The sequence below is a fragment of the Populus alba genome, chromosome 14 (assembly GCF_005239225.2).
Source record: "Populus alba chromosome 14, ASM523922v2, whole genome shotgun sequence".
NCBI classification, from domain to species: Eukaryota; Viridiplantae; Streptophyta; class Magnoliopsida; order Malpighiales; family Salicaceae; genus Populus; species Populus alba.
The window spans coordinates 313,151-338,613 of record NC_133297.1 but is presented as its reverse complement, the minus strand read 5'-3'; the positions used below and the strand labels follow the sequence as shown (position 1 = coordinate 338,613).

The following is a 25,463-nucleotide window of genomic DNA, read 5'->3' as shown; positions in this document are numbered from 1 at the left end:
CCACACACACATATATATGTGCATCTGATTCTGATTCCGCGTATAATATTTAATTTAAAATTTTAATTTAATCAATTTTTTTTAGAAGTCCTCCAAATAACACAGATAAATTTTTGATTTGTAGATAATTTTATTTGTAGAAAACAATAATTAACAGTATAATTAAAAAATAAATAATTTCAAAACTATCTAAAAAATACAGATAAAAATTTTCTTTGGTAATTATCCTTGTAATTGTGATGACAAACAATGTTAATAGTTTAACAATGATTTTAGTGATAGAATTTATTCTGTTGGTATAAACGACATATTATTATATTTTTTTTTGTTTTTTTTTTTCATTGTAATTTTTTTTTGGTATATATCAAAAGAATATTTTTGTCTGTATTTTTATTTATATTTATTAATTTTTTTGATAGTGAATAAAGAAGATAGTTTTGAAAATTAAAAATAGAAAAAGATGATTTTCCCAGCCGTTTCCAATTTGCTTTCTTCTCTTCTCGATTTCAATGGATAAGGCGAGATGGACGAGTTCATCATGCCATTAGCCTAATGGTGACAGGGAGCCATTTACGTACTTTTGTTTTGTTTTTTAAAGCTTTCGTGCCACCTTGCCTTTCCAGAAGGGTAGCTAGCTACCGAAGTAGACTGTCCTTGTTTCCCAGGAATTTAAAAAAAGCAGATCACAAATATCAACCTCCACAGTATTTTCTTGCTGCATAAAAATCCTCATCTCTTTTAAAATCTAGCTAGCAATGGTGACATGAGTGGGCTCATAGCGTGTTTAACAGCATGATAGTAATTGTTTTTTAAATAGTTTTTTGTGTTAAAAAACATGTTAATAATATTTTTTTATTTTTTAAAAAAATTATATTTAATATCAGTACATCAAAACGATATAAAAGATACAAATCAAACTTAATTTTTTTTTTAAAAATAATTTTAATTTAGGTAAAATACAGGTAAAAACACAGCACCAAACATGCTCTCAGCGTCACACTACCTGCGTCTGCTACGTACAAACAAATAAACATTCAACATCAAGCAACTAATTCTCCCATAATATTTCTATAATGATCAAATTAATAATAAGTTGTATTGGAATGTCATTGATTTATTCATTAAATAACCATCTAGATAATGACAGAGAAAAATACAATGAATTAAAAAAAAGAGACTTATCTACAGAGAGATTGTGTATCCAATAATTTATTTTTAATTAATGAAAAAGACTCGAGTCCTAATAATTTATTTATTATCTAGTAATTAAATGAGTATTACTTTTAGTGTGTATAGTAAGATTTAAAGGATCTTTTAATAAAAAGGAAAATGAAAACAACTGATTGAGAACTAATTTTTTTTAAAAATGTGTATTTAGTTTTAAAACAATAAATGAGTTGGTTTTTTTTCTTATTTAGTTTTATTGTAAAATAGAAATTGATGCTAAACCAGATAAATAGAGCTAGACAACTTATGTATTGTGACAATATAAATACTGTATTTGCGGCAAGAATCACTGTAGCAAAACACAGGGGAGGAGTCAGAAGAGTTTCTATCAAGAGCAGAGCTCCTGAAGATGAGTGTCGGAGAAAACTTCCTTCAACTGCGTTTTGTGGCCATTCATTCCTGCTGCTGCTTGTTGGGCCACGTCCTAATCACATTCCCACAAGCGAGCGAGAGTGGATCCACTCGCTCTCAGCACTCCCATGACAACATGGGAAAAAACACTATTATTTATTTTTCAAAAAGCATCCTCTCTCCCTCTCTTTTCACTGTTTCTCTCCAATAAATGAGACCCACTTGCCTTGCTGTGATTAGTCAGAGGAAATGTCATGTAGTGGAGCTTAATTTAAACCTTTATTTATTTATAGCACTGGCAGTTTAAATTTCTATATATTTATTTTTTTACAGCCCATAAGGGATACAGTTAAATTTCCTCAAGAATTTAATCATGGGCTTGTTGAGAGCGAATTATTAGGCAGGCAGCACTACCAATTCGACCTCTCTATAGACTCACACATTGAAGTTCCAAATCTAGCCCTCTTGATTAATAATTTCCACAAATTAATAAGTTGTAATTTATTCCTTTTCTTTTCTTCAGTAATTAATATTAGAAATAAATGAGGTTAGAATCTATTATATAAATCTCACAAGTTGCAGTACTTAATTTAATCTAATAAAAGATTATAAATCTCCAATCGTTGATAAAATAAAATAAAATACATATAAATACAAGTAATTAATTGGAAATCTATTAATTGTTTTTGTTTTTAATCAGAAAGTGAAAATAAAAAATATTGTTGAGTATATTCCCTCTCCCCAAGGAGAGTGACGACAAGTCATTTCCCTACTGTCTGATCCAAAAAGAAGAAATAATAATAATAAAAAATAAAAAATCACCGGCATTTACCTTACACAAACAAAACAAAAGGCAAGAGTTCCCATTTCCTTATCCTCGAAAATCCCCAAGCTTCTCCTCCTTTCTGGCTATATCAACCCTCAAACCTCATCACATCACTACACAACACACACACACACACGGCATCCTACCTACGTTCATATCCATACAGAACCAAAGAGAAAAAAAGGCAGGTAGGTATATAAAGTTTACTTCAATCGACAGAGAGAACTCTCAAGGAATCATATTATTCAACATGAGAAAGCCAACTTCATCTACAGCTACAGCTACAGCTGAAGCAGCGGCAGCAGGAGGAGCAGCAGCGGCAAAATCTACTCCGTGTTGCATCAAGGTAGGGTTAAAGAGAGGACCATGGACACCTGAAGAAGATGAACTTCTAGCTAACTATATCAAGAAAGAAGGTGAAGGTCGGTGGCGAACTTTACCCAAGAAAGCTGGTCTTCTCCGCTGTGGAAAAAGCTGCCGTCTCCGCTGGATGAACTACCTCCGCCCTTCTGTTAAACGTGGCCAGATCTCCCCTGATGAAGAAGATCTCATTCTCCGCCTCCATCGCCTCTTAGGCAATAGGTACACACACACTGATCCAATCAGAAAAAAAAATATGGTCAGTTAGTGTTCTTTCAATACAATCTCTATCTGGGTTTCTTTTAAGTTCTTCGTTTCTGAGTTGGGTCTCTCTCTCTCTCTCTCTCTCATTTTGGTTTAGTTAATCAGTCTAGCTAGCTAGGTTTAGGGTTTCATTGTAAATATGCAGTAGCTTTTGCACTCATTTAGGGTTAGGTTAATTAACATCCTAACTAGGTTTTGATCTATGTATAGTTTACATTAAGCCTCTCTTCAATTGATTTGTTCTTCTCTTTAGATCTCTCTCTCTCTCTCTATATATATATATATATGTATATATATATATATGAATCTTGTATCATCACTGGTCTAGGGTTTAAATTGCAACTTTTTTGTTTGAAGATTTCTAATAATTCAGCTCGAAAGGAAATCTTTATGACTTTAATTTGAAAAAGAAATTGAGCTAGATCTTAGCTTGGATCACCAGCTACTTATGTTGATTAATTTGATCAATGGATTGTTTTCTTTAGGTGGTCATTGATAGCTGGGAGAATCCCAGGGCGTACAGACAATGAAATAAAGAATTACTGGAACACTCACCTGAGTAAGAAGTTGATAAGCCAAGGAATTGATCCAAGAACCCACAAGCCTCTCATCAATCCTCAATCTGTTGATCAATCCAAACCTTCTTCGTCGAAAGCGAACCACCTGCAAGAAATCCTAAAAGAGCCTATTAAGATTGCTTCTTCTGGTCTGGAAGAAACTACCAGTGGCAGTGCTCACATAATCAGCAACAAAGAGAATGGGTATTTTCAAAACAACAGCAATGCACACCAGGGTGATCAGTATCACACGGACCATTTTATTGCAAGTCGTGGCTACACAAGTTTGCTGAATTATGATGGTTCTTTTGGGACGGATTGGAGAGGTAATCAAAGGCTTGGCAATGGAGAAGCTGAAGATATCAATTCCGGCGCCACCGAAGATGTGTTTTCCTTCCTCAATTCACTCATAAATGAGGAGGCTTTCCAACAACACCAGATCTTTAATGAGCCTAATGTGAATACTAGTGCACCAGCCAGTACAGATCCTTTGTTTCCAATTGCTGCCGCAACATTTGGACTCAGTACTGGCTGGGAATCTACTCTCATGCCTTCTGCTCTTGATCAAAATGATTCGAAATAGGGTTGATGATCACCATGTTGAGTAGTCTATCATAGTCATCTTTGCTTTTATCAGGGCATGAAGTTACACTTGGTAATCAGTTTACAAAAACACAAAGCTAGGATTTGGTTTGTTATTTTATGTATTCTACATATCTACTGTTATTGTTTTACTTCAGCATCCTATTTATCATTTGCTGTTGTGTTGTATTGGTGAGAACATAAATTGTTTTTTTCTTGTATCCAAAATATTACCCAAACAATGTATGAGATTATAGATTTGTGTGTATTTGGATGTGTTTTGTTTCATAATAGTAGTTTTTATGATTGTAAGTCAGCTTATATCAAATTTCTCTCGAAATTAATTACATGGTAATAGAGAAAATGTGCTCAAATTAAGTTGTTCCAGCAGTTCTTGTTCAAATCTAGAGAAGAAAAAAAAGGGTACATGGTTCAAATAAATATTTTCATCATCTATACATGGATAAAACTGATATTAATTTAGATGTTTTGCTGGATATTGGAAGGTTTTATATTGATTGCATTTAATTTCCAAATTCCTGATCTCGACATCATTTATTGTTGATCATAGATGGATAAACAAATGCCAAAATGAAATTAAATTTATATGTAGCAACTAAATTTATAATGGGAAATTAATTAAGAATATTAAGATGATCTCCACAGCAGTTAATTATAATCCCTTAGTATAATGGAATTCCATGAAAATTCATATTGTGAAGAAAAGAAGTCATGAAACCTAATTCCTTGTCTCAAATTTTCTAACAAATGAACCAAGGATGGAGATGCAGTCCTGGGAAAATTACGATAAGAAAGTACTTAAATGCATGTGAAAAGAGAAGAATTGCTCACTGTATTATGTTGCTGGAGCTTAATTAATTTGAACACGAGGATAGGTATTTGAAGCTCGAAACTCCCAATCTCTCAAAATCATGATCAGGTTCACGTTTGCAAGCTCCAAACAAGTTGCTAAGATACTAATATTGTCTGACTCCCTCCTAGCTAGCACATGCGCTTGAACTTTTCCCATGGTGCATGGTTCTTCAATAGAACCATAAGCAAATGTTGTGGATGGGTTGCTATATATCAGATGCTCAGTGATAGTAATTAAAAAGCAGTTAATTTCTCTTGAATGATGAGACACGATCGAGGGACGACCTTGATGACTGGAGAGCACTTTCCATGTATATTATGCATGCATGAAGAACACTTGTTTTTTTCCAACAAATATTGTTGTATTAAGCTGTAACACCTTGAAAACTGGTTCTTGAGGTTTAAATTTCAGTATTATATCTACAATGGTTGATGTAATGTAATGCAAAGATGCGGGCAAAAATTAATGTATGTACTAATTGAAGGCATCATATGCTAAGAACATGAAGACCCCAAAAAGACAAACAATGAATTTTTTTTTTTCTGGGTTACAAGAAGATGATTGTCGATATGATGGAAAACTAGAGCAATACTTTAGAAAGAAGATAGGCTGCTAGAAATGATTCTTGATGTTCAGAACCCTAATAAATAAGTTTAGGGTAATGTTAAATAGCATTACTACAGAGGTTTATTGCTCATGTAATTTAGGAGAAGGCTCTGACTAGCTAGCTTCTATTTCAGAGCAAATTGATCACTGATATCGCATCTAGCTAGCATTACACAGTCATGCATGCAATCAAACTTTCTGCTTACCTATCAAATATATTGATGCTATATATCTGTGTGTAAGAATGTATGTTAATTTGCAATCTTCAAAAGTCAAATCCATGTGATGATGGCCCTCCCATGCATGCAGACTCATTTGATCCTCTACTTTCTACGTACCGCAGTCTAATTGTTTCTGAATTGCTTGACGTTTTGTGCATGCACGTGTCAAATAATTTGCACCGTACAAATACATGTAGCCTATATCTATACAACATACAGTATACTAATTGTATATTTCTTATACTACTATATATACGGTCACACTTTCCTACGAAAGATGAGGCACGGTGAGGACCCGTACGTATTCAACTTGCTATATATCCTCTGATCATGGTCATTAAAGTTCTAGACATAATTCTATGTGTGTTTTTATCTATATATATTTACTTTATATCTCATTCAAATTCAATAACTTGTTATCATATATATTGGTTTAATTATTCAAAAGACTCCTCAATGTTTTACTATCTAGCTTAACACACTTTTTTTCTTTTAAAATGATGTATAAAGCTGAGAACATGACGAATATCCCTACCATATATTGAATGAAAATGAATTTTCTAAGATTAAAAATTATGCATTCTTTAACATGCATGTGAGTTGTTCTTCCACATCAAATTTACTCACGGATCCTTAAGACCAATCAGTGATGTTAATCTAATAAAAGATCATCATGTTCATCTTAGATAAGAATAAACAATATCAAAGTACTTTTGCTTACTTGAAATTAATACACAAGCATTTAGGGTCTAAAAAGCACTTACTAGTTGAGCAATAAAGTTATAGTCTAGCTTAACTGGTCAGGTTTTGAGTTTATTTTTTAAAAATTATCAGTTCGAATTCTATAAATTTCTGGATCACTGGAGATTTATATGATCGATAATTTTAGAACCTATATAATTAATTAAGGTACACGCAAACTTACCTAAATATTCACGCCTTCTGAAAACATCAAGAAAAAATACATATAAATCATTAGATTAACTGATCTTGAACGGGGATTGAATTTTAAAAAATCACAAATTTATTAAAAGAAACTCTTAATTATCTCATTGCTAATCATCAACTAAAACACACGAGGAAACCAACACTCAATTTCATGCATGAACACAAACGATGGAGGACTTGTAAGCTTTTCATTTGTAATTGGACCAGCAATCTGGACTTCTGGAGTCTACTTTGTTCTTTTTTTTTTTTTCATGGGCTTGAGTGTGGGCCTGCTTGAAGCCAGCCCAGACTGAACTGAGATGTTGTTTCTTAGCTAACAAACAATCTCCAGGTCAGCTTCCAGTCATAAGCCCGCCCCAATTTTTTATTTTTTATAAATTAATGTGGTTAACCCATTAACGTTGTATCAGGTGGACTCGAATTTACTAACTAACTATGCTGGTAAGAAGAAAACGAGGCAGGTAGTCACGTTGGTAGTTGGAGACAGGTTCCTACCCCACCCCCCTTTTAACGTTATTTTTTTTTTTTCCTTTTCTTTTCTTTTTGAAGCATACCAATACTTGAGTTTAGCATCTCCATCTTAAATTAACTATTAGTTAAAGATGTCATAAATTAAACCAACAATCAGACCATACTCGTAGCAAAACTTTACTAATCCTTTTAATAAAACCATTTTTCAAGTTGGGGATTAATTATTAGAGGATATTTGAAAGTGCGGTATATATATTAAAACAATATATATTTTTTTAAAAATTATTTTTAATACTGCTCCATCAAAACAATTTAAAAATATTAAAAAATTAAATTTTAATAAAAAACATATTCAATCTCAGTACCAATTATCTTTTTAGTATCGAAAGAAAAAGAGATTTGATTTTAATACTCACCCTTGTAAAAATAATAATAATAATAATAATTAAATAGAACTCTATAGTAAAATAAGGTGCTTAATTAACCATCTTTACATAAAATATAAATAAGTTCAATTTCAAACCTTATTAGTTCATTATCAATACATTAAAGTCCTATTCCTACCTTTGCCACGTTGGAGTAATAAGAACCATGGTTATGAAACCTTGTGCAACCATTGACTCAACCCCAAGGTTTGGAACATGAAATGGACGGATCTTGTTGTTTTGAAATAATTGAAAATTAAATTGATTTCACTTGTATTTTAACTTGGATAGCTAAGGTTAATCAAATTAACTTATATTTAATTTAATATAAAATTAAATTTGAGCTAGATCTTAAGTTAATAAAATAATAATAATCAACTAGGCCGAGTTGTTAATATTGTTAGATTATAAAAGCAAGTGAATTGATATCCACAAGACGCGATCGCATCCGAACCTCAACTCTAGATAGCTACCAGTCTTCTATCACAGCATGTCGGACTGTTAGCTGGTTGACTTGATGCTCACAAATAAACTAATTAAGGCGGGCCATGGTGCGATTTCGTTGACCATTTATTTTCTTGGTATTTACGTCGTCCATAAATGCTCACAAAAAACATAAATGCTAGCTTCAACTTTCTATGGATTCCAAAAGTTACTTTGTTATAGCCATTAAACTGATTACAGAAAGAGAGACGAACAATAAGCAAAGTATTAAATACCTTTAGAAAAAAAAAAAATCAAGAACTAATCATAACTGGAAAATCTTTTTTTATTAATCCACAAGGCTAGAAAATAAACCAAAATGTGAAATTGACAAGAACTACAACCAAACAACTAAACTTATTTTTCTATGAGTTTTGCCACGACATGATCTCTAAAAGATCACCCAAAATTATGTGTGCTTGTTTGGTGCAGCTGTTAAATTGTTATCTTGTTATTTTATGAATTTTTTAAAAATATTTTTGAATAATTTTGATATATGTAAAATAAATTTTAAAAATTAAAATTTTTTAAGAAAACAATCTTTACTGCGCTCTAATCCATCAATTCATTCAAATGGTTGCAATTTAATGTCTCAGCACGCAATGCAATTCAAATGGTTTGTGAGGGTTGAGGCTGCAAAGGGCTTTGGATAAATTACTACAATTTTTTAAGGTAAAATGCACGAAATAATTAAGATCTATAATATTGTCTGGATATTATTTTTATTTTCCAAAAAAGTATACTCAAGATACTAACTTGAACCATACGTTACACGAGCATGGACCTATTGGACTCCTCCAACCTAACCTTCTTGACCTACCATGTAATTAAAACCACAAATTAAGCTACAATGCCCGCACAATGGGTTAATCCATGATAAATGTTTGAGCTTTAATTTATGTTAGTTTTTCTGATCTTCCATCTTCAATTGATTATTATAAGTAATCTTTTTTCTTGCATGAGGATTAAGTTGATGGTTTAAACAAAATCAAGAGAGACAAAATGCCAGCATGTTCAAGTTCAGGCCTTCAATTAGGGCACGACAGGCCGCTGGGCAAGAGTGCTTTAACATGGAAAACAGAGCATTAATTTCCTATCAGAAACAAGCAAGGATACACAAACGTATGAAAACTCTTACATTAATTAATAAGCAAATCCTTCATGAAATAACAACCAATAGCTTAGATAATTCAATTAACAACTGAGAAAAGCAAGAAACGGACCAAGGGAGCCAGGAAGCAATCAAGAGGAGCCAGGAAGGAAGGACTTACCGGGTTTGTGCCGCGAAAAAGGGACCATTTTAAAAGGCCAGGGAAGTTTTTGAACCCTTTTGTAAAATGCGTTTTGGTAGAGGATGGAGGAATGATCATATGGGGTCATGATGAAAATCTTTTTTGGGAGACAGAAAAGGCTGAGAGCTCTCGCGATTCTCATGTAAGAAAGTAGCAGAGTCCTGTTTTCAAAATAATGAGGCACTCTCTCTTTATACGAAGAGCCAGGCAAACGGGGCCTCCTTGTAGGAGGGGAGGGGATTGGTATGTTTTGACCAGTAGATTTGTGAATATTTTTGGTGGGTTTACTAGCAGAGCAGGTCATGGCCAATAGGGACTAACCAAACGTTCTAAAGAGAAAGGGTCAGATTTTGTTAGACAGACCAACCTTTCCTTGCCATGATCACCATGCATTCCCCAGTGCGTATCAGGCACCAGCCTAAGGGTCAATGGGATCCTATTTTCAATTACGTGCTTGCTTACACGCTTGAGCCCCCCCCCCCTCTCATCTGTTGTGTTGTTGTGACTCAATCTACAGTGATAACAAAGAAATTGGGATCTTTTAAACCTAATTTGAATAGTTCTTGAGGTCAATAATCTTAATCATCTCAGATATATATATATATTTTTGTATTCATATTGATAGCATACAACATCAAGATAATATATTGAAGGATCAGAAAATCTTTTGTGACGACTCATGATTTTTAGAGTGGCTATGTTTTCTCTTTTATACGTCCGTGGCTAGTGGGGAAGAAGTGGCATGACCAATACCGGTGAGGTTATTGTCGATGAACTATTTTATACGTTTTTTATGAACTATTTTAATCTTTTAAACGTTTTTTATGAACTATTTTCAAGCTGCGAAAACACTAAAGAAAAAGGGAAAGAAAAGTTGATTGGTTCCCTTACGGCATTTATCTCGTGATTTTTACAACAGCAATGATTCTGAAGCAGTGGATCTTTATGTGTATCTGCTTTTCTTTCTGAACATAATATAGTGCGTAGTAATGCGGGGAAGGAACAAGAGTTGATTGGTTCGCTTGCGGCATCGTTTTGAACATAATGCGCAGTGATATTGTCGAACACTTTGCTAGCATAATTGAGACTGAATTCTTGAGGGTAAGGTAGCCAATAATATTGCTTGTTGAAGAGACAGCACATCCCCGTATCCCTCCATCCCTGTTTTTGAGAATTGCTGCAAGAGAAAAAGCATGCCTTTTCCTGCACAATTTGCTAAATAGTTGTCGAGCTGGATAAAATATAAATATCGGTTGGACCAGTGGTCGGGCTGGGACCTTGCTCTCTAATACAATTCTGTTAGTGGGACCCACAAATTGCCACATAAGACCACCGGGTGCTGGCTACGTGGACAAAGACCAAGCATGAAACATGAAACGGTTTTAACCACTCGAATCTCTAGCAAGTCTCTCTTGTCTGAAACCTCTCAACTCCGTTGAAGAAGCTTCTTCCCTCTATCTCTGAACCTCGTCTCTCCCATCTTCATCAAGCAAATGGCAAGCACCACTTCTCTAACACTACCCTCGACAAAACTAGAACTCCCATTTCTATCCCCACAAAGAAAAAACTGTAGCAGGAGCTTCAGTACTACAACAACAGTGTCATCACCAGTCCGGCCTCCCCCTTTTACCAATAAAATCCATTTTCACAGTAACTCCAGCAGTGTTTCTCATTCAATTTCGAAAATTCCTGGTCTTCAATCAAATGGGTTTTTTGTGCATTCCTCTTCGAGTGATTATTCAGTCAATAACAGTCAAATTGATGTGGAGAATAGCGGTTCATCAAATGATGGAGCCAATGAAACTCAAGTCCAAAGCAGGTTTGGACATCGCTTCACATTCTTGTGCTTAATTATCCTTACTGTGTGAAATGGAAGATATGACCTGTTTAATTCATCTAGAGGTTGATTATGTTGCCTTATGCAGTAAATTGATTGATTTGAGTGATTAGGAAGCTGCGTGTATTTTCTTTTTGTTAATTTTGAATAGTTACATATATAAAAATAAATTTATTTCTGCTTAAATATTTTCTTATGAACCTGTTAAGCTACAGAATTGTTGGTGTTAGCTTGAATGCAAGAACTTTGTCTTTCTTATGGTGTAATTAATGCAATTAATTTTCTCCATTGCAGTATTTGGAGCTGGAAGGGTTATTCTATTCGCTATCAGTATGCTGGGAACAGAGGCCCTGCTCTACTTTTAGTTCATGGTTTTGGAGCAAACAGGTCTACATCATTGACATTTGCTTCTCATTAGCAGACAACTAATTGATATAGGTATTAAATGTACTGATTGCTCTACATCATTGACATCATTTGATAAAATATAGGGCTGTTGAGAATGTTTTCTTCCTGAAGAGCTGTGAACAGACTGAAGGCTCTATCTGTTTTGAGCTTCTAACATATCTTGAAATCCAAAGGCTTCCATAGGAAAGAAAGAAATTTAACAGAATTATGCACATTTTTCATTGTATACTTGGTGACATTGTGTATAAGTTTTCTCTCTCTCTGATCTCTTTGTTTTTGAACTCAATGTTTTAGGTCATTTCTCCTAACTGACTTCTTCCTTACAGTGACCATTGGAGGAAAAATATTCCAGTTCTCGCAAAATCTCACAGGGTATATTCAATTGATCTTATTGGTTATGGATACTCGGATAAACCAAATCCTCGTGAATTTGGAGATAAATCCTTTTATACATTTGAGACGTGGGCTACCCAGCTAAATGACTTTTGTGTCGATGTAGTCAAAGATGAGGCTTTCTTCATATGCAATTCCATAGGAGGTAATCATCTTTTTGATGTTTTGGTTACCGAAATGAATGCAGATGTATTTGATTTCAAAACAAATTGAAAATAACATGCATTTCCCCATTTATTGCCTCATTGTAGTGCTGGTACACTTTAATAACTACCTGGAAATTTTTGGCAAATGTTTGCCTTTTAAATACAGTGAGATGATTCCTTGGAAATTCAAACGACCATAATTTTTGCATCTTAATGTTTCTGGTCTTTATGCAGGAGTTGTTGGTCTTCAGGCAGCAGTTATTGACTCGCAGATCTGTAAAGGCATTATGTTGTTAAATATATCTTTGCGTTTGCTTCACATTAAAAAGCAGCCATGGTTTGGAAGGCCTTTTATCAGATCATTCCAAAGTTTGCTGAGGTAAACAGATTGCGGTTTCTTTCGATATTCAGACAATTTTAAACTTGCCATCTTTAACTTTGAGATATCCATGCTGTTTTTGCAGGAATACTGCTTTGGGAAAATCTTTCTTCAAATCAGTAGCCTCATCAGAGTCTGTAAGAAGCATTCTGTGCCAGGTGCTCTTTTGTAGCATGCTAAGTATTTTTCTTTTACCTCTCTTTGGAAACAGCATTTATAAGCATGAAGGATTAACACAAAGAAGGATATGGAGTATGGAACTGAAATTTGTAAATTGTCTTTAGGTGTGTTTATAATAATATTTTCTTCAATGAGGAGTCACAGCTTGCGATATTGGATACTATCATAATTGATTTGGGAACTCATTTAAAGTCACAGCAGTCCATCTATAATTTGAGGTTGAGAAGGAAGGATTAAACGCTGCTTGTATTTTGCATTTCAGTGTTATCATGATACCTCCCAGGTGACAGAGGAGCTTGTACAGAAGATCCTTCTTCCAGGACTCGAGCCAGGTGCCGCAGATGTATTTCTTGAGTTTATTTGTTACTCAGGGGGTCCCCTTCCTGAGGAGTTACTGCCTCAGGTGAAGGTCAGTCTCATAAACTAAATCCACGCATGTCAACTGCAGTTTCTTGGCTAGTGGAAACATACGGTGATGTCAAATTGTGCTTCATGTTTTTTTTTTTTACAGTGTCCTGTTTTGATAGTGTGGGGTGACAAGGATCCATGGGAACCCATTGAACTCGGAAGAGGCTTTATAAATTTCGACTCTGTAGAGGATTTCGTTACCCTCCCTAATGTTGGCCACTGCCCTCAGGTCTCTCTCTCTCTTTCTCTCTCAAAGCGTGCACACACACTCACAAGCATATGCACCTGCGCACTGTGCATGTGTGGCCAGTGCTTTAATATTATAAGTGTTGTTCCCGTGCTGCATTTCCTGGACATTTTGGACTTCAATGATTGCTCTCAACTGTGCAAACCTGGAATGTATGTGGAAATTTAAAAATATTGTGTCCTGTGTTTTTCTTGACTGAAACATTACAATTAGAGAGCATGTTCTAGCTTTTCTAAAGAAGCAACAATCACATTAAGCAGCTATGGATGGTTCTTTATGTGGGTTTTTGTGCTAAGATCTGACAACATCTTTCCTTGATGTTCATGAAGGATGAAGCACCTCATCTTGTGAACCCACTTGTGGAGTCATTTGTAGCACGCCATTCAACACCCGCGGCAAGCGTTTCAACTGTCATCTGATAAATTGGCTGGTTCAAGTTCATAGCTGCCACTTGATCTACCACACAGGTCAATGATTTCCTTTCTCAAGGCTGTTTGTAAACAAAATATTCTTTAGTTTAATGCTTCCGTATGCAATGCTTCATTCAAGTTGGTTCTCTCTAAGAATCGTATTTTCCCCCCTAGTTCTGTAACCTACAGTACCTGTTATAGCAACAGAAATTGCAATTGTTTAGGTTTAATTTTGTTCAACTGATTTTCTGGACTATAAATTGTTATAATGCATACAATATGTTCACTAAAATAAAAAATAATTCATGCAAGTAGAATAAAAATTAAACTTCTTTTAAAAGCAAGCAACTACATCATGCATACAAACTTCAAGCAAGATGAATTATACAATTTCTTATTACTTAAACATGCATGTAAAGGAAGTAATATATCATATTTAATAGATTAGTTAGTAACATTTACTTGTTGAACCATTTATTATCTGATTTGGATATAAACTTTATTGTTGTTAAGTATCTATACCTTCTTCTTAAACTTCATCGCTCGTCAATTAGTGTATACAGATTGAATAAAATTAACTTGTTATAATTCCAACAACACCACCTTGATCAATTGCACTATTTATTAGGATCTATGAACCAAGAAGACAAACTCAAAAACTCTTTATGGAAAACTATACCCAAGGTCTAGAATGAGTGAAGAAATCGAAGCAGAAAATGTTGGAAATAAGGCAGAAAAGGTGCTGTTAGGTTAGGTGTGTAGAACCTCTCTCCTTCAACCCTTTTTAAATTGATTTTTGAAACAAAAATTGATGTAGAATTAATTCGAGTAATTATTGGAATTAAATCTTGTCATTTTGCCTTGATTACCGGTTATAAAAAGAATAAAAAACCATAGTTGTTTTTTTTTTTTTGCTTTAAAATCTAAATGCTTTTCATTGAAAATAAACTATTCAGAAAATGCAAGTTAAATGAAGTCCTACACTGATTTGCATTTAGCTTCAATTTTTAATATTAGTTTCCTCATCACTTTCCACTTCACTTAACTCCAAACCTTGAAGAAACAAGGTTAGAAAACCACATATTTAGCAACACTTTTCCCTGAAACAAAACCAAACCTTGCTAGAAGACAGGATAATCGTATAGGCTTTAAATAATTTCGTGTTAGCTACTAGTTCACCAACAATAGCATGGCAATTATGATGTTGAATCCATCTACAAGAACACCAACAAATCAGTGATATATGGCCTTAATTTAATTTGTAGGTCATCATCCTTCAATGCATGCTCTTTACGAGTATACAAACACATAGAAAATTGGAACATATTTTGAGATTTTGTTGGCATTAGAAGATCCAGTCTCTCATGTCCAACAACAACGAGAATCCCTACACTCTTAAACTGTATTTAGTACCGATTCTTTATGTTCCTGTTGAAGATGCTGGGTCCATATGCAGACATGAAGATCTGAACCAGGAGGGGAAATTGTAAGAACACGAAATGAGTAATTGGGACAGTAGCATGCAAACTAAGTGGGATGATAACCTCTGCCATTCCATTTAGAGTAATTGTTGTAAGAGCAGCGCGCAGAAGGCGACCATCATGTTTGCAAGAGAAACGAAAGTGCGGAGAGGCCGATTATCAACTTTCTGGGCAAGGATTCAAGGAATCATGCTCTCCATAACTAGATGTGAGGATTCCCAAAAACGTTACAACTGAAGCAAAGAGAGAAATTGCATCCGAAATTATAAAAAGTCTTGAAGGCTCTCTCACCTATCAACCTAACCAACCCCTAAAAAAAGTCCAAACCACAAAATCAAACCGGAAAAGATAATTTATCATTGACTTAGGTATGATGTTTTAGGCTTCATTAATGTTTAAAACAACCACCATACAAATTTGGTAGAGCTTGTTAACACTAATTTTAATTTATTTGGTGGTTAGAATCCTACAACTCTTCTCTTTCTTCCCATAAAACAAGGAAATGTATAAAAAAAAGAACACATATCCCTAAAAGAGAGATTCCATCATGGATTTTAAAAGGAGGAGGATGAGATCGATATCAGTGATAAAAACATGCTATGGCCCTTTTGTTCAAAAGTAATGTAAATGCAAGTTGACAGTTTTTGTCGTTGTTCCCGTAAACTAATTTATTTGAGCGAGTTTTAAAAAACTTAATAAATTTTTTGCGCATTTTGGTAATTCAAAAAATTATTTATGCAGACTTTTTCATTGTATTTTGGTAGTTCAAAAAATACAACAAATTAAAAAATTTATGCACATATATAATTAAATAAATTAAGAATTATATGCGTTAATAAATCAATAAAAAATCATTAATGATACTTATAAACAAAACTTGAAAAATCGAGAGATAAATGTAAATCAAGATATTAAATTTTAAAAAAATAAAAAATTAAATTGATTGAATAAAAAAAATAACATGTAAGGCTACACATATTAAGAATATTATTTAAAAATAAATATTTTTTTTTTTATTTTTCAAAACATGGTTTATTTATATAAAAGATAAAAACAAAACCATAGATGAACTAGAAAAACTACTCTAAAAATTAAACACATAACAAAAAAATCAATAATTTCTTAAAAAGGTTCCTGAACAAAATAAAAGAGATGAAGTTTTGTTTATTTTTAGTTTTTTAACCAGTCAGGTTATTTTATTTCTTTTCAATTGCATTCTTTAAAGTTATATTTTCATAGCAATCATAGTTATCAATTCCGGCCTTTGGGTTGATCTGGTTAAAGGGTTGGGTCTTGGGTTACACGGGTTAACTCGGATCAAACCATAAAATTTGAAAAAATATATTTGAGGTTTTAATATTTTATATGAAAAAAAAATAAGAAACAATTCATATGGATGTAGACTATATATACATGTTGTAAACAATTAAGTTTAAAAAATTATTTCAAAAGGTTTTTTATCCTACATTGAAAATATATTATCTTATTCTTCTTAGTTGAAGTATTTAAACAAAAAATATTTATTATCCTACATTAAAAAAACATAATTTTTTTTCTTGTGAACATAAAGTATATATACCAAAAGACTTCAAATCCTATATTGAAAAAATAAAACATTCTTTTAATATTTATATAGTGAACTTTAAAATAAGTTAGTAACCAACTAAGAAATATGAAGAAAGAACACATTTAAAAAGAAGAAGAAGGGTTCTCTATCGGGTTGAATGGTTTACTTTGGGCAAATTACTAGCCAAGATTTTGAATGAAATAGACTCAGCCAACGCTATTAGGTACTGCTAGGTAGTAGGGCCCAACTTTGAGAGAAAAGAAATTCAACCAATCCAACCTTAAATGAAAAAAATTTATCATCACCAAACTTTTGTATAATATAAAAAAATTCATATTAATTTATTTCCCTTTACTGTATAAAAAAATAAATAAGAGAAAAGAAAAAAAAATCTAAAGACACAAAAAAATAAAATTAGATATATCTGGGTTGGTAGCTAGACCTAATAGTTTTTGACATATAAAACAGAATAGATAACGCTCTTCAACAATATTTTTTGACTAAAAAACAGTAAAGATAACACCTTTATAGTGTTATCCGCTGTACAAACATTTTATATCTAGAGTGTGCTTCTCAATACAATAAATCTTTTTCTACAGTAAATATACCATATTTTTCTCAAATCATTTAAGTTATATTAACAATATTCTAAAACGCATAGGTTTTTCATTGTAGCTTTTTTTTTTTCCTTTTGTTTTTTTTTCATTTTTGTTTCTTCTTTTTTTTTTTTACATGTTTTTTTTTCCTTTTTCTTTTACCAAAAATTGACTTCTTCTTTTTTTTTTTTTCAAAATTATCTTTTTTTATTTTTTTTAATATTGAGCTGGTTGGAAATTTAACTATGTAGTTTTTTTTCTTTAAAAATATTGTGGATTGCTATAATATTCTCATACATTGTTTTTTTTTATTATTTATTTATTATATTTTTTTTTCAAAATGGTCTTTGTAGATTTGTTTTTTAATATTAAGTTGGTTGAGAATTTAGTTGTGTAGTTTTTTTTATTTAAAAAAAACAATATGGATTGCTACAGTGTTTCCCTTATGTAGTTTTTGTTTTGCTGCAGTGTTTCCCCACATATTTTTTTTAAAAAATTATCTTTAATGAAATTATTTTTTCAATATTAAGCTGGCTGATAATCTAACTTTAGCTTTCCCCACATGTTTTTTTTTTATTTTTTATTTGTTTTTCTTTTTTTCCAAAATTGTCATTTTTTACACATACTTTTTTTTGTTCTGTTTTTTCATAATTATTTTTGTTGATTTTATTTTTTTACTATTGAGCTAGTTGAAAATTTAGTTATTTTTTTTTAAAACACTATAGCTTTCCCCATGTTTTTTTTTTTTAAATTTTTTCCCCGAAATTGTCTTCTTTATATTTTCATTTTTTTACCCAAAATTGACTTTTCTTTTTTGAAAGTAGTCTTTGTCAGTTTTTTTTATATATTGAGCTGGTTGAGAACTTAGCTTTGTAGCTTTTTTTTTTTTTTTTTTTTTAAAAGCAGTATGGATTGTTACAATGTTTCCCTTACATTGTTTTTGTTTGGCTGCAGTGTTTCCCTCATATGTTTTTTTTTTTTTTAAATTATCTTTGTCGAATTTATTTTTTTAATATTGAGTTGGTTGAGAATTTAGCTTTAGCTTTAACTTTTCCCATGTTTTTTTTTAAAGTTTTTCCAAAATTGTCTTTCTTCTTTATATTTTCTCTCTTTTTTTTTCATAATTATTTTTGTTGATTTTTTTTCTTTTACTATTGAGCTGATTGAGAATTTAGTTTTTTAATTTTTTTTCTTTAAAACACTAGATTACTATAGTGTTTCTTTACTTGGTTTTTTATTAAATAATTTTTTTTTTCAGAATTATCTTTGTCGATTTTATTTTTTTCATATTAAGCTGATTGAGAATTTAGCTTTGTAGTTATTTAAAACACTATAGATTGCAACAATGTTTTTCCACATGATTTTTGCCTTGCTACAGTGTTTCCCCACATGTTTTGTATTGATATTTTTTTTTCCAAATATGTTTTTGTCAAATTTATTTTTTTCATACTGAGCCGGTTGACAATTTAGCTTTTTTTCCTTAAAACATCGTTGATTACTACAGTGTTTTCCCATATGATTTTTTTTGTTATGTTTTTTTTTAAATTGTCTTTATCATTTTTATTGTTTTTAATATTAATCTGGTTAAAAATTACAACTGTAGATTTTCTCATGAAACACTATAGATTGTTATAATGTTTCCTTGCATGTTTTTTTTCCTTTCGTTTTTTTTTATATTTTTCAAAATTATCTTTGTTGATTTTTTTTAATATTGAGCTGGTTGAGAATTATAATTGTATATTTTCTCACAAAACACTATAGATTGCTACAATGTTTCTTAAATAATTTTAATATTGAGCTGGTTGAAAATTTAGCTTTAATTTTCCCACATGTTTTTTTTATATTGTTTTTTGCTGTTTTTACTTCCAAAATTGTCATTTTTTTTTCATTTTTTTTTGTTTTTTTACATAATTGTTTTTGTCGATTTTGTTTTTTTTTTTAATATTGAGCTGGTTGAGAATATAGTTTTTTAGTTTTTTCCTTAAAAATATTGTGGATGGTTACAATTTTTTTTTATATGATTTTTTTTACAAATCCACTATAATGCACAAGCATGCCACAAGCTCGTAGTATCGTGTGGGCATGTCACGTCTTTTACTAATATATTTACTTATTAATATACTATATTATTATAATTATTAATGAATTTTTTTTTGTTTGATTTAGTTTGTTAATGATAATTTTTTTATTTAGTTATAAGATTTTCATGATATGAATCTCGGGTTTGATGGGTTAACCTAATTTGACGAGTTATTTTTTTCATTTATTTTAATTTGTTAAATTTAATTTTCTTTCTATTTAATTATCAGACTTTCATATTTTCATGGCATGTATTCTGGGCTTGACGGGTTAACTTGGTTTGATGGGTTAATCCAGTTAATTCTGGGTAAACCCGTCATTTTTTTAATTTAGTTATTAAACTTTTATGACACGAATCCCAGGTTTTACGGGATAACCAGGTTTAGAGGGTTAACCCAATTAATTCATTTTTTTTTTTCTTTTTCTTCATTAGTTTTTTCCTTCCTATTGATTTTTTTTTGTTTTATTAATTAATTTATTTAATTAACACACTTTTATGACACGACCTTATAGCTAGACCCACATCCAATATTCATGGGTTCGGTGTTGCAGCCAGACTCACTTAAACTTGGGTCATGCAAGTTTAATGTTCTTATTAATATTATAAATATTACTCTTAGGTCAGACATTGCAACCAAATTCAAGATTCTTGGATATAACTTTGCAGAAAAACTCAAAACTTTTTAATTTTTGTTTTTTTAATATTTTTTATACAAAAAAATAAGCCGCAGTATTACACAGGTCATATATCTAGTATAATTATATGATGTGACACGTGGTGTCCCACCATGTGAATTTGAATATTTTTTATTCAAATTCTTGTAAAGTCAAAATCTTAAACGGACAATCTAAAAAAAAATAAAATTGTTTGTCTTAGATATATATTTTTTATATGTCAAGACAATTATTTTTTATAGAATGCTTGAACGTAAAAAAAAACAAGAACCGAAGCAAGAACTGAAGCAAGCAAACGTGTCCTAGTATATTTTCTCAATTCCTCTTCGATTCAAACCTGGTTCAAAAATTCCCAACTCAATTCCTACGTGTGATACTCAATTTTTTTTTTTTTTTTTTTATGATACTCAATTTCCAACTCAGACTTGTGTTAAGAAATAATGAAAATCAAGTATTTAAAGCAATTATATTAGGTGAACAATTATTGTTTTATATGATGAAGTTCTTATAATATAATTTAAAAGATTTGAGAAAAATCTTGAAAATTGTTTTTGTGTTAGACTTAGTTATTAGTTTTATATGATGAAGTTCTCAAGTGCTCAAACTAAATTGCAATTATAGAATAAAATACATGAATGGATTAAGAACATCAAATTAAATGACCGATCCTAACAAGTGTTCTTCTGTCAGCACTGATAAATGTAAAGTCTGTAATTCCAAAAGTGCTTTGATGTTTTCAGATAATCTTAAGATATTTACTTCGCCAATTTAACGTCTTGATGTTTCTCTGATCAAGATTAATTACTAATAGAAAAGAAAAGTAATCATGACGAAAATAAAACAGAAGGGAGGAAGTGTTAAATGCGTTTAAGTTCTCCCTTGATGAAGCGCAAATTTATGTAATCCCTTGATGAAGCCTAGTGGACTTGATTATAGAGTTGACGAGGTTTATCCTCCATTGATGAAGGCTGTCGAAGCGGTGAAACAATTCACCATATGAGTCCAAACAGGCACATGCCCACATGCAAGTCCCTTGCAAAACTCAAGATTCCACAAGTTACCTTCAAATACTTGCACCTCTGAACACCCCTGCTCTTTACGTTCTCTTGCTTGAGCTCTAAAAGAAGCAGCCATGGAAGTTGCAGTAAAATCCTCTCTTACATCAATTCACGCCCCAATCTCAGTACGCGAAGCCCAATTCACCAAACCGAAGTTGTTGAGTTTTCAGTTTCATCCAAGACCCAATTCATCTATCTCAAGAATTCTCAAGAAAACACCATCAAAATCCAAGCTTTTCTCAACCATGTCATCACCAGTACCATCCTCTGTTTCAACAGAGTCCATGGAACAACCTGAGGCAGAACTTGAAGCTGTCTCTCAAGGAGAGAAGTTTGACTGGTATGCACAGTGGTATCCGGTAATGCCAGTCTGTGACTTGGACAAGAGGGTGCCACATGCAAAGACGGTGATGGGACTTGATTTGGTGGTGTGGTGGGATAGGAATGAGAGTGAATGGAAGGTCTTTGATGATTCTTGTCCTCACAGGCTGGCACCATTGTCTGAAGGAAGGATTGATCAATGGGGACGGTTGCAGTGTGTTTACCATGGTTGGTGCTTCAATGGCTCTGGTAACTGCAAGTTCATCCCTCAAGCACCACCAGATGGTCCTCCGGTAACTAGTCCATAGTGTTAGAATATATTGAACGTAGGCTTAAATGGGAGTTTGATTCACATTTCCATCAAATCATATCGCAGGTCCACACATCCACGAAAGCATGTGTTGCAGTTTATCCAAGCACAGTGCATCATGACATTGTATGGTTTTGGCCTAACACCGATCCGCAATACAGAGATATCATTACCAAGAAACAGCCTCCTTTCATCGCAGAATTGGATGATCCATTATTTACCAAGGGTATGGGAAATAGAGATTTTCCTTATGGGTAAGCAAAGTTGTCATTTGCACTCAAATCTACATTTTATTTCTATTAATCTTGGCTGCATTTACAGAATTATTTGTTGCCTTAATTAATGTTTACATTTTCAGATATGATGTCTTGATTGAAAATTTGTTGGATCCTGCACATCTTCCCTATGCTCATTATGGAATAGTAAATGCACCAAAACCAAAAGGTATACTAATGCATGATGTTCCGTTCTTTGATTTGTTTTTTTGTCATGATGAAGTTTATATAATCATGAGCCAGAATTTATCTGCAGTGAAGTCTGATAGAGAAGGAGGCGGTCCAATTGATTTGAGTGTCAAGAAACTGGATAGTCAAGGTTTCCTTGAAAATCAAGATCACTTCGGTGATACGAAATTTATTGCACCCTGTATCTCTTATGCTTCTAGTAGTCCTGGTGATGCACCAGAAAAGGTAAGCATTTATTACTGATTTTCCTGCTCTCAGCATCTTCTTTGACACGCAAATTTCTTGGAGAAGCAGGGCTCGATGCAAAAGAGAATGGCCTTTGTTTTTATTTGCGTTCCAGTTAGTCCAGGAAGAAGCAGATTGATATGGATCTTTCCAAGAAACTTTGGACTCTGGATAGATAAAGTTGTCCCACGATGGATTTTTCATCTGAAATATAACCTGGTTTTTGATTCAGATCTGTATCTTCTTCACATGCAGGTGGGTTTTCTGTTGATGATAACATAATTATCTTTGGCCATATATCCTGGCTTGAATCGTACCCTGCACTGAATTTGGTAGTATATATTAACTGAGTAAAAAATTCTGTTTGTAGGAGCGCAAGTTCATGGATGCTGGCCCGGCAAACTGGCAAAAGGCTTGTTTTGTGCCAACAAAGTCTGATGCCCTTGTGGTTGGTTACAGAAGATGGTTTAACAAGTATTCTGGAGGTCAAGTTGATTGGAAGGGAAAGTACTGTGGGACTCTTCCTCCAACTTCACCAAGAGAACAGCTGTTCGACAGGTAATGGCTGTTACTTGCATCCACAGATGAGGATCCTAGATCTCAGTTTGAGCAACTTTCTTGATTGTCTACTAAATTTGGAACTGGTTTTTCAGGTACTGGTCCCATGTGGTAAGCTGTCGCAGTTGCAATGCTGCATACAAGGGTCTGAATGCACTAGAGGTGATTCTGCAGGTTGCTTCACTAGCTCTCATTGGGGTTGCTGCGGCAACCAAGCAGAAGGCCAATACAATGGTAGTAATGGCAGTAGTATGCTTTGCTGGTTCAAGATGGTTGGCTCGCTTCATCTTCAAGAACTTCCACTACCATGACTATAATCATGCTTTTCTCTGAGTTCTGTTGAAAAAATGGCTTGGTTGCATGATTTTCCATGTCTGGGCAGAACTATTGCATGCTCTCACATGTTTTCTTGAGATTGGGGTTTGGGTTTGGGCATCGAGTTCCTGTAAGGTATTTTCTACAGACACTGTATGTTACATTAATTTCTCGTCCTCCTTTATTGCGTTTGAGACTTGCACTGTTGGAAACCAGTTGTTTTCGTTAGAATAAAGCTCCTGTCTTTCAGGAGCCTGTAAGTTAATTTGTTAGTGCAAGTCAGTATAGTTTATTAGTGTTGACTATGACTCGGTCATTGTTTTGTAATTTTTCTGCTGTTCTGTTACCACAATCTTCGGCTAAGAAGATGTGTTTTGTTTTTCCTTGATTCCAAGTTGTAATGCTATTTAGGTCAAAGGAACACTACTGAATAAAGGCTATTTTCATAGTTAAATTGTGCAACATCTTTGATATTATAACATGCATAAAATACAGCTGGAATCAAAATTTAGATTGTAGAAGCCACATACATTCTTTGGCCGGGTTTGACATGTTAAACCAATGACCTGGATACTGATTCGAGTTGAGTTGAAGATGAATCAGAACATACATTACTAATCCATTCAAAATTTTAATATTTCTACTGAAGAAACTCTAAAAATAGACCTGCTGACACTTGGAAGGGCATAGAAATAACTTAACAAAACCCCAAATGACACAGCAAAAAAAGAAAAAAGCAAACAAATGGAGAGCAAATAAGGCAAGCCAAGCCCAATAAACCCTAGGCATGCATCGAAAATTGCAGGACAAAATAACGAAATGGCCGAAACACCCAAAAACCAAGCCTAAACATGGAAGTTACCGTCAGCCCACGATATACATGTAAGAGGAGCTCAGTTAGTCCACAACGTTATTGAGTTGGGTGCATATGCACACCCTCATTCAACTTTAGATGTTTTTTTTTTTTTTGTTTTTTTGAGATTTAGGGTTTGGTTTCTTTCATTAAGTGTTAGATTTAATAATAACAGAAAGTTTAATCTATTTTCTCTAAGATGAATAAAATTAGATTTATTTCATTAAAGCTTATTAATAATTAAATCTAAATTCTAGAACAAATTACAAGCTGTATAGAAAGCAATATATAAAAATTAAACTAGCATATGCCAACAAAAAATTATTAAAGGCTTCAAATTATTAACAAATTAAATCATATTTCCTTGTTGAATTGTAGATTCTACGTTTCAGCAGAAAACAATGACGGTTGCAAGAGTTGTACCATTTTTTTCTTAAGACAGATCTTGTCCGCTGATTGGTGCAAGCAAATTGCCTCTTAGAATTCAACAAGCATACAACTTGGTGGAAAAATTAAGAAAATCGACCTACTTTAATTTTCTCTACATTAAAACTCGAAAAACCACACACATAAAAAAAAAAAAAAAAACAGATAATAAGATTCTATATTTAAGAGTTTCTCCTTTTCTAATACGGAACAAAGGCTATATACACATAGACATTGAAAGAGAAGAAGAATTTCCATTTTTTAATATGAGACATAGTTTTATTGTTGAATTTTGATATATTGCCACTTTGTTAAGAGTTATTTAAGATTAATTTTTCTATTTATATACAAGATCATTATGTTTAGATTTTTCAATAAGATTAAAATGAATTTCTTAATTCATAAAAATCAATTTAACCAAATCAACTTACAAATCTTTATTTTAACATCATACTCAAAATCAATCATTTAACATTAAATTAACTCCTAATAATTATAAATTAATCTTAACAATATAAACTTCAAGTCCTTATAAACCCTAATTTCTATTTTTAAATTCTTTCATAAACAAATCATAATAAAAAATAACATGAGAGATAATTACTAACTTGCTACTTTTACTTTTCTTGAATCCAAAAAC

At 32.5% G+C, this 25,463-nt stretch overlaps 3 protein-coding genes and 1 long non-coding RNA gene across 5 annotated transcripts; 3 read left to right on the top strand and 1 right to left on the bottom strand.

Annotated features, from left to right (window-relative positions):
* Positions 1-2,356: 2,356 nt before the first annotated feature.
* Positions 2,357-9,932, bottom strand: LOC118059325 (uncharacterized). 2 transcript variants are annotated; one of them, XR_012167901.1, is made up of 4 exons: positions 9,467-9,932; positions 5,020-6,810; positions 3,584-3,691; positions 2,357-2,997 (listed from the first exon to the last, which is right to left on the bottom strand). It is a non-coding gene; the product is annotated as an uncharacterized lncRNA (long non-coding RNA). The 2 variants fall into 2 exon arrangements; XR_012167900.1 differs by lacking the exons at positions 5,020-6,810; positions 9,467-9,932 and having other exon boundaries at positions 3,584-3,724.
* On the top strand, positions 2,655-4,435 carry LOC118059324 (uncharacterized). The gene is made up of 2 exons (XM_035072171.2): positions 2,655-2,986; positions 3,514-4,435. Exons 1-2 carry the CDS (start codon positions 2,655-2,657, stop codon positions 4,166-4,168), a joined length of 987 nt encoding a protein of 328 aa, XP_034928062.1. The 3' UTR covers positions 4,169-4,435.
* A 907-nt stretch (positions 9,933-10,839) lies between the features above and the next one.
* On the top strand, positions 10,840-14,139 carry LOC118059323 (uncharacterized). The gene is made up of 8 exons (XM_035072170.1): positions 10,840-11,306; positions 11,619-11,711; positions 12,059-12,270; positions 12,506-12,650; positions 12,736-12,808; positions 13,093-13,239; positions 13,342-13,467; positions 13,815-14,139. The coding sequence occupies exons 1-8, from the start codon at positions 10,981-10,983 to the stop codon at positions 13,902-13,904; spliced, it is 1,212 nt and encodes a 403-aa protein (XP_034928061.1). The 5' UTR covers positions 10,840-10,980; the 3' UTR covers positions 13,905-14,139.
* A 7,049-nt stretch (positions 14,140-21,188) lies between these two features.
* Positions 21,189-23,970, top strand: LOC118059321 (protochlorophyllide-dependent translocon component 52, chloroplastic). Its single transcript, XM_035072168.2, has 7 exons — positions 21,189-21,965; positions 22,049-22,236; positions 22,341-22,426; positions 22,514-22,671; positions 22,741-22,926; positions 23,042-23,229; positions 23,325-23,970. The coding sequence occupies exons 1-7, from the start codon at positions 21,426-21,428 to the stop codon at positions 23,560-23,562; spliced, it is 1,584 nt and encodes a 527-aa protein (XP_034928059.1). The 5' UTR covers positions 21,189-21,425; the 3' UTR covers positions 23,563-23,970.
* Positions 23,971-25,463: the final 1,493 nt, after the last annotated feature.

Excerpts from the sequence above, each read along its gene's own strand:
- LOC118059321 (XM_035072168.2), top strand. The coding sequence starts at position 21,426 with ATGGAAGTTGCAGTAAAATCCTCTCTTACATCAATTCACGCCCCAATC. Across the intron at positions 21,966-22,048 it reads CACCACCAGATGGTCCTCCG|GTCCACACATCCACGAAAGC; the intron begins GTAACTAGTCCA and ends ATCATATCGCAG. Across the intron at positions 22,672-22,740 it reads CTGGTGATGCACCAGAAAAG|GGCTCGATGCAAAAGAGAAT; the intron begins GTAAGCATTTAT and ends TTGGAGAAGCAG.
- LOC118059323 (XM_035072170.1), top strand. The coding sequence starts at position 10,981 with ATGGCAAGCACCACTTCTCTAACACTACCCTCGACAAAACTAGAACTC. Across the intron at positions 11,307-11,618 it reads GAAACTCAAGTCCAAAGCAG|TATTTGGAGCTGGAAGGGTT; the intron begins GTTTGGACATCG and ends TCTCCATTGCAG. Across the intron at positions 12,809-13,092 it reads TAAGAAGCATTCTGTGCCAG|TGTTATCATGATACCTCCCA; the intron begins GTGCTCTTTTGT and ends TTTGCATTTCAG.
- LOC118059324 (XM_035072171.2), top strand. The coding sequence starts at position 2,655 with ATGAGAAAGCCAACTTCATCTACAGCTACAGCTACAGCTGAAGCAGCG. Across the intron at positions 2,987-3,513 it reads CATCGCCTCTTAGGCAATAG|GTGGTCATTGATAGCTGGGA; the intron begins GTACACACACAC and ends TGTTTTCTTTAG.